Source organism: Danio aesculapii, chromosome 20, assembly GCF_903798145.1.
Source record: "Danio aesculapii chromosome 20, fDanAes4.1, whole genome shotgun sequence".
NCBI classification, from domain to species: domain Eukaryota; kingdom Metazoa; phylum Chordata; class Actinopteri; order Cypriniformes; family Danionidae; genus Danio; species Danio aesculapii.
The window spans coordinates 35823761-35833081 of record NC_079454.1 but is presented as its reverse complement, the minus strand read 5'-3'; the positions used below and the strand labels follow the sequence as shown (position 1 = coordinate 35833081).

At 35.4% G+C, this 9321-nt stretch overlaps 1 protein-coding gene across 1 annotated transcript in view; it reads right to left on the bottom strand.

Moving 5' to 3' along the window:
- Positions 1-3646: 3646 nt before the first annotated feature.
- The window catches only part of emilin1a (elastin microfibril interfacer 1a), a 20313-nt gene continuing 14638 nt past the window's right edge, over positions 3647-9321 (bottom strand). Inside the window, exons 4-8 of the mRNA XM_056481137.1 lie at positions 7913-9321; positions 6018-6134; positions 5896-5913; positions 5654-5788; positions 3647-4478 (exon numbers count right to left, since the gene is read on the bottom strand). The exon at positions 7913-9321 is cut by the window's right edge and continues 601 nt beyond it. Coding sequence (XP_056337112.1) covers positions 4147-4478; positions 5654-5788; positions 5896-5913; positions 6018-6134; positions 7913-9321 — 2011 coding nt within the window. The 3' untranslated portion in view covers positions 3647-4146. The remainder of the gene's footprint in view (positions 4479-5653; positions 5789-5895; positions 5914-6017; positions 6135-7912) is intronic.

Here is a 9321-nt window from a genome sequence, read left to right as displayed (position 1 = left end):
CTCATATTTAGAAAATATCTTTTTGTTACACCCTAAAGATACACTATGTGGGAAAATATGTTTTTCTTCTCATCAAAATAAGGCCATACATTCCTTATTTCAATCACTCATAGTCAGTAAACCCTACATAATCTCTTATTGCTCTGGGTTCATCAGAGGTTTAAATTGGAAGGTTTGGTCATTGCCTAACATTTTTTTTATTACAAACAAATTCCAAGCGGTCTCATTTAAAATTCTGTATATATTTTACCCTGTCAAACATTTTCTTTCCAACTTTAGACAGAATATACATCAAAACTGTTCATTTTCAGTGTCATAGCCAGAAACAGTGCCGCATATTTTTTGGAATTGTCAATTCTCAAAGAAAATATGGTACGAGATCTCCAAATTCACAACTTATTGCAAAATGTCCACTTAGAATACCAACATGTTATTTTTGGATTTTTGAATTGAAGCAAGAAGGAACCTTATGTTATTAATCTTTTGATAATATTTACAAAGTAGCATATTCACATATGCAATATATACATATATTTGCACATATATATGTTTGTCTTATTTATATTTTGTGTTTTGTACACCCCTGACCCTTTTTGTATTTGTATTGTTCTGTACTTTGTTCTATAAGCATTAATAAAAAAACAATGTGTGACCCAGGACAACAAAACACATACTGTAAGTGTCAATTTTCTGAAATTGAGATTATACATAATCTGAAAGCTGAATAGATAAGCTTTGCATTGATATATGGTTGTTTGGATAAAATTTACATGCATTTAGCCTATTTGAAAATCTGAATCTGAGGGTACTGAACTGAAAAAAAATCTAATTTAAGTGTGTCCAAATGAAGTGCTTAGCAATGCAACTTAATTGAGTTTTGAAATATACAGTTGAAATCAGAATTATTAGCCCCCTTTGATTTTTTTTCTTGTTTTTTAAATATTTCCCAAATTATGTTTAACATAATGTTTTACATGATAATATTTTTTCTTCTGGAGAAAGTCTTTTTTGTTTTATTTCAGCTAGAATAAAACCAGTTTTAAATTTTTTAAAATCCATTTTATGGTCAAAATTATTAGCCCCTTTAAACAATTGTTTTTTTTTTCGATAGTCGACAGAACAAACCATCGTTATACAATAACTTGCCTAATTACCCTAACCTACTAGTTTAGCTAATTAACCTAGTTAAGCCTTTAAATGTCACTTTAAGCTGCATAGAAGTGTCTTGAAAAATATCTAGTAAAATATTATTTACTGTCATCATGGCAAAGATAAAATAAATAAGTTGTTAGAAATGAGTTATTAAAACTATTATGTTTAGAAATGTGTTGAAAAAATCTTCTCCTGTTAAACAGAAATTGAGGAAAAAATAAACAGGGGGGCTAATAATTCAGGGGGCTAATAATTCTGACTTTAACTGTATATATACAGTAGAGACCTATAAAATATTTTCACGTAACACGATCTTTAATTAATATTATAATTATTTTTGGCATAAAATAAAAAATATAGAATTTTGAGCCATACAATATTTTTTTATTATTGCCGAAATTGTTCCCATGTCACTTAAAACAGGTTTTGTGGTGCAGGGTTACATATAAATTACTATTTAAATAGCAAATACAATGAATATTTCTAATAAAATAAAAAAGAAATGTACAAATACATAAACCTATAGACTTTAATAATAACACAAAAAGCGTTTTGTCAAAATTTCATTGTTTATTATAAAAACAGCTTTGCAAAATCTATCCTGTATACCCAGTAGGGTGACTCAACATTCAGGAGAATTAATTGTGGGCTGATAATAATGTGAGGACTTTTTTATTTGCTTAATACTGCTATGTAATGCCTGTAGTGGAAAGTAAGATGATACTGTCTGATATTAACATACATTGTGGATCAGATTACAACTGATACAACTTCCCAACTGCAAATCTACAGACCTGCACATGACAATGGTGACTATGTACAAATTAACCAATTCATTCCATTGTTTATACAGTACAAAATAAAAATGTTGGGTTGTTTGAACCCATGTGTAGATTAATTATGGACAAACACAACCATTGGGAACAAACAAATTCATCATGGCTACATTTTACTTAAATGATGGAACAAATTAGTAAGTCATGGGAACTGGTTATTGTGATAAAAAGAGTGAACATATTAGTAAGTTGTGGATATTGATCTCATTTATTAAAATGAGATTAAATTTGTAATTTGTGACTGCAATAATGGTGATTTTTCTCTTCTTCATGAGCAGGGCTTCATATAAATGCTCTTACTGCAAAATGTAACATTTATTTTTATATATTTATAAAAACCTTGGACTGGACTTAATGGTCAAGGTTTGATCTCACAGTACTAGACTCCATGCAAAGTCTTTTAAATCCCTTTGTATTAAAGAAAACATTAGGCACAGACCACCAACACAGCTAAGGTCACACAAACACACATGTCTGGCAGAGAGACAGATTCTGAGCTGTTAGATTTAGACTATTTAGAGAACATCTGCAGCCCAGACACGAAATAAAGATCCATTGACAAAAAGATAGCCAGGATGCAATCTTTTCTGCATCTTACATAAACAGCTTCGATAGTTTTTTTGGAAGAGTTAGAGAAGTTTCCTGGTCTTTACCCTCTGGCGTGGCTAAAAATGTCCCAGTCTCTGCACAGTGTGCTTTATTTGAGTTCATCCTTTTATAGTTACTTTTCCAAATTTGGAGATTAAGTGAAGAAATGCACCGCAAATATGAATGAATAACACACCAAGGAAAAAGGATATAATGGAAAATATTATGTGTTATATTTATTGCATCCATCCTAAAAAAAACACTGAAATGGAGCCTATGAGGGAGAAAAATCTTTCTTTAGTTTAAAATGATACCACATCAATGTTACACACAGATTCATTTTTGCTCATGATCCATGGTTGTTTCTATATTTTATATTTTATTGAGACTTACATTGGTGGGTAAAGTTATAAGGGAATAGTGATGGCATGATGCCTTTAAAGGGGACCTATTATGAAAAAATCACTTTTATGAGGGGTTTAAACACCATTGTATGGCAGCATATAGCCAGCCTCTAATGGTAAAAAATTGATTAATTCTGTTTTTTATAAAAACACTTGATAAAAACAATCTGATTGACATTCTTCCTTTGTACGTGTTATCGGAGGGGGAAGGTCCCCTTTAAGTGCTATGAATACACTGTATTGTGCCTGTCAATACACTATATGTTGCACTGCCTACCTTTTTGATACTGTTATGGATATATGGATGTACTGATCAAAAGCTGCATGACCATGTCTAGGCTTGTTACCTACAATCTCATCCAGTGCTCTTTTTCATTTTCTTTGTAACAAAAAAAAAAAACCCTGCTGCAAATGTTTCAGCATGTGGGCAAACTGTCCGAATGAATGAAATTGAATTGCAAAATAATTTCTGAGCTTTTTTAAAATAAAAACATTTGACCAAAAGAGTGTAGATTTCACATTTTGCACCTCACTAGACAAAAAAAAGCATACCATATGATGTGACTGCTGAAATATTATGACAGAAATTGACAGTAATCTCCATTCTGCATTTTTTATCATTGTTTGCAGGTAAATTTTGAGTGATGGCACTTATTGACAACCACAGAGTTCTTTGTTTTTTAATGTAACAGTCAAAAAAATCACATTGAAAAGTATGAAAGATTATAGCAGCACAGATCAAAACACTGATGTAAATCACCATTCAACACTTGATGACTGTTTTAATTTGATGTGTAATAAGATATTTAAATCCCAGTTTAGCAGTCGCTCTTCAGGACAAAAAGTGATGTGTGTGTTGGCTTTTTTAAGAAAGATCTTTTCTGCTCAAATCTGCATTATACTATAAAAAAAACATGACACTCACATACAGTATACAGTATATATATATAAAAACATAAACATATTTTAAAAAGTCTCAGTCCGTTGTTCTGATAATAGATAAAAATATATTCTTCTTGCGTGTCCTTGTGGCCTGCCATAAATGAAACTTGCATATATTTTGTATCAGCGCTGAATATATATATATATAAACTGTTCTTCAAAAAAAAATTCACCATACAAATATTTTACATCCGTCTTTGTCCTCAGTGAGTCTAAAATGAGCCTTACAGTCTGTCCTCTGATTCCTCATAGAGCAACATCCCACTGAAGATCGTGAGCGGCTCCACTGAGTGGGCAAGTTTGCCTGTTACCAAATCAATGCAGATTGTTTCTCCCTCCTGCAGAGGAAGTATGATATTAAAAATGACCAGAGAACCGGGAGTGTGCCGTGCTTCAGCCATGGGTTTCTCAAGACCCTCAGGCTGATAGCCTGCTGAATCTCCACGGGCAATGCCAAAATTGGATTTGGATAAAACCGCCTCTATCTTGACATTCTTGTGACCTGTCAAGACTGCACTGAAGAAGTATCGCCCCTTCACTGGAGCAGTGAACACACCTGTCAAAATACATTTGGTTAGAGCTTTTGATTAAGGTAATCCTTAAAGGTGCTGTATGTAAGTTTTTGACTTAAAGCATTTTTTTTAAGAAAGCATATTTTAAAAAGCATATTAAAGAAACATGCTAAGTGAACAATCTTGTTTACCTGAAAAACAATGCTGAAGTCAGATATTCTGCTTAAAAAATGTAAGTTAGGTGCCGGAATGCTGTCTTTGTTTTGGTTCTTTTAACTCACCCACTGCCAGTTTAGCCAATTATATTTCAGCACCCCGGGTTGCTTCGTATTTAATTCATTCACTCATAAAGGCTCTCAAACAATGCCTTCATGACCAAAATGCAACCTCAGGTGGACAGTAGCAGACTCCGAAATGAGACGCAGATTCAGAGCTCTACATGAGGTTATAAATTAGCAAATAATATAAATATTACGAACGTAAACATTAGGTGAGCAGGTTACATTGTAACCCTGTGTCCTAAACTGCACAACACACTCTGACGAGATTTGCAGTGATAAGCAATTTTACTGTTTGCACCAGACGAAACATGACAGAAATTTAACAACAGCCATTCAGAAGAATCACAGAATATGCACTCACTCACCAAATGATAAGGCTTATCATCTAATTAATACATATTAAACCTCTTTAACATTATTAAATGTAGATGCTGAATCACTGATATGTGTTGGTTTTGAGTCACAGATCTAAAGTTCAATTTTAAAGGGTTTATTTTATTTTCAAGATCTGAAGTGAAAATATATGCTGCTGCTTTCAGTAGTATGGCAATAAATGTCATGTAAAATGGCATTCCAACTCACATTGTTTGTATTTAACACTGAATAAAGCACATGAGGTGTTCCTGAGGTAATCATTGTCAGTTTTCTGTTGTTTAGCTGCAAGAAATAGAAGCCGTTTCTAATATCAATTCAAGGTGTTGATTAGAACATAAACTCCTTTTAATATGGAAAATTTTTCTTTCATCGCGGGTCGTTGCTTTTATATAGAACACAATTTAAATCAGCCTTAGGCTCGATTGTCAGTCTGATCAGTCGCTCTTGTTGGTCCTCAATCTGGCAACCTGTGTTTGTGTTTGTTTTGTTCCAGGAATGCAAAACCTAGTTTAATCACTGGGTGTCAAACTTACATACTGCACCTTTAATTGACAAATACATACCTGTTTTTGGATTGTAGGCCTTTCTTTCATTGATAAAGACCTTGTTGAAGATAATTGTGCCTGAACTGGCTTGGGGTCTTGTGAGGGCTGCTGAGAATGACAGTCTTGGAACATTGGCATCCTTTCCAGGAGGTCCTGGTAAGCACGTAAAGATTTTTTTTTATTATGTTTATTTATAAATAAACAAATATTTGATGAGTAGAAACACAAATCATGGGAGATGTATTACTTAGAATACTGACCTTGTTCACCTCTAAGGCCTAAATAGGAGACAAAATGTATATAAATAGTATCAATTTGACTATACCAAAGCCGGTGTTGTTACAACTTTGTAATATTTATTTATTTTCTGTCATTTAATTACCTGGGGGTCCTACCGACCCCACTCTCCCTTGTGGGCCTTCCTTTCCAAGAGGTCCTCGTGGCCCAGGTGGTCCTTTAGATCCTTTCTCTCCTTGAGGACCTGGCAGACCTGGAGGTCCTGTAAATTGACCCAAAATAGATTTATTTTTTACATTCAAAAACTAAATATGAATAGTTGATGTATAGTATAACGTGTCCATGGTTTTTTTTTTAACGTCAAATTCAATATACTGTAAAGGATGAACATGACTCCATGCCTTTGAGATAATTTATATAAAGTGTTTGGATTATATTTAGCCTTAAGTTAATCTTAAGTTAAGCCTTTTATTAGTTAATCTTGTGGTTTGGCATATTACTTGTCTAAATTAATGTGCCATCAGAGAAGCTTAGTGTAAAATAATAAAAAATAATGAGAAAAATGCTAGTTGAAGTTTTGTAAGGGGTTTGTCCTCAATTTGATACGTTACATTACATTATGGATTTGATTGTATTGCGTTTACAGTGTCAATACTGAATGTTTAAACAGCCACAAATAGCATCGTACTCTCTGCCTACTGACCTAATTCTAAACAATGCAGGAAGTGTTGCTGAAGTGCAATAGCCAGATGGAGTTGAAATATTTCTGTGTGAAAATGTCTATTTGGATTTAAGGCAAGTAAAATGCTAAAAAATACAAGTTGCACCCTCTACTATCTGCTTTCTGTATCATTTTTCATGTTCATAAGTAAATAACTCATTTACCAATCTTACATTAAAAGATCAAGAAAAAGCCTGTTCTGTACAGAAAACCACCCTCAAATATATCAGCAAATACTGAGTCAAAACACCAAATGTAAAAGGGAATGTGTCTGACTTTTTTACTTGTGATATGATTGACAAAAATCCATTTTGATATCAGATCTGAACAGAGCCTTAGACATTTTGTTGACTACAAGTAACTTTGCAACTACAGTTTAAATATTTTTTTCAAATATTTCCCAATGGATTTTTAGCAAACAAGGGCATTTTCACAGTATTTATTATTATTTTTAATTCATTCATTCATTTTCAACCGCTTTTCCGGCGCTGGGTCGCTGGGGCAGCAGTCTTAGTAGAGAACCCCAGATTTCCCTCTCCCCAGACACTTCCTCAAGCTCCTCCGGGGGGATACCGAGGCATTCCCAGGCCAGCCGAAAGACAAAGTCCCTCCAGCGTGTCCTGGGTCTTCCTTGAGGCCTCCTCCCAGTGGGACATGCCTGGAACAACACCCTAGGTAGGCGTCCTGAAGGCATCTGAAACAGATGCCTGAGCCACCTATGCTGACTTTTCTCGATGTGGAGGAGCAGTGGCTCTACTCTGAGCTCCTTCCGGGTGACAGATCTATAAGAGTGCGCCCTGCCACCCTGCGAAGGAAACTAATTCCGGCCGCTTATATCCGAGGTCTTGTCCGTTCAGTTATGACCATAGGTGAGAGTAGGAACATAAATTGACTGGTAAATCGAGAGCTTTGCTTTTAGGCTCAGCTCCTTCTTGACCACAATGGACCGGTACATCAACCGCATTACTGCTGCCACTGCACCCATCTGCCTGTTCATGGATTATATTTTTCTTATGGATAAATAAATAATCGTATTTCTTGTACTTTGGCTGGAAGAAAATATATATTTTAAACAATTTAAAAGCTTCAAGGTCAATATTATTAGCAATATTATTAGCCCTTAAATATTTTGTTTCGATTGGCTACACTACAAACTGTTTTCCAATGACTTGCCTGATCACCTAACTTAATTACTAGTCACTAGAGTGATTGACTACAAAGTTTGTAAACATGTTGTTTTGATGATCTGCCAGCCTCTATTTTATTGAAATGGGGCAATTTTTCATATGTTGTAAACTGTATAAATTCTAAGAACGTACCAGTAAAGTCCCGCTCAGTGAAGGTCTGGAACTCCTTGAGAACATTGCGTATAGAAGAGTTAAGATTGTTCATCCTGCCTTGAATGTTCTCCAAGTGAACATTATGAATGCGGCTGATGGTCTCACCATGTGAGATAACTGTGGAGTTTAGATCATTAACACAAGTCCAAAGCCCAGAGACGTGTTTGCTCAGGCCATCTTTAATTGTCTTAAGGTTCTCTGACAAAGTATCCAGTCTACCGCAGACATCCTCCATCTTTGAGAGCCTCTTATCCAGGCCTTCTCGAGAAAGTCTGCATTCTCCCATTTCAGTCATCAAGTTGCTGTTAAAGCTACTAATGCTGTCAAAATGTCCTTTGCTGTCCAGTTTGTGCTTGTTCAGATCATCATAAATCTGATCTAACTCCAAGTAGATTTTGCCCTTAGACGTGTTCAGATCAGTAATATTGTTGCCATGCTTCTGTATGGTGCTCCTGAGGCCTTTTAGAGTATCGTTGATAGAGTTGAATGTTTGGAGAATCCCTGTAAGCTCGCCCTGAATAGATTTGAGGTCTTTGCCAAGCTTGCGAGTTACAGTATTTTGATTGTCTACGTTCCTCTTCTGGTCAGCCATACTGATCATGCATTGACCTGTGCATTTTTCAACCTCTTCTTTCAGTTTGCCCACTTCCTCCTGGAGGTTTGAGCACACCTGTGAGCAAACGTGCTCATCTGAATATATCTTTCTGCGTAAATATGTAAGCTCTCCCTGGAAATTGTCGAAAGCATAGCTTGTCGTGTTTCTTATTTTTTGTAGTTCACCATCTATCGAGCTGCATACGTCACAATCACGTCCCAGATTCTCCACATCGGTGACGATTTGGTTAAAGTGTTCTCCATTTTGTCCTGTCAGATCCTTAATTTTTTGAATGTCCTTACTGAGATCTATAACGCGGTCCAATAAGGAGTCACCAGACACGCTTAAATCCTTTAGCTTGGTGTCAAACTTCTTAATGTCCTCCTCATTGGCAACAACCTTCCATTCCAGACTTTTCACAGAATCTTCTGTCTCACTCCCTTTTGCAGCACACGTCTCTGTGCACAAATGAATTGCTGACTTAAGCCCACTGTCAAGATCGTTTGTTTTGTTCCCTAACCGTTCCAGGTTATTTTTATGATCGTTAATAAAACGTTTCAAGTCTTGGACGTCTATCTCCATTGTAGATATTCTATAACCATGATCATCATTTCGACCGAGGACTGAGTTCTTTATCTGGCCAATCTCTCTCTGGACAAACTCCTTCATACTTGTCTCAGTATGGGAGCATTTTTGCTCAGTTTTTCTCACAGTCCCATTCAATCTCCTCTCCAGGTCTCGAAGGCGGTTATTCAGTTTTTCCTCCATCGCTTTTCCACGACCTCCATTGCCA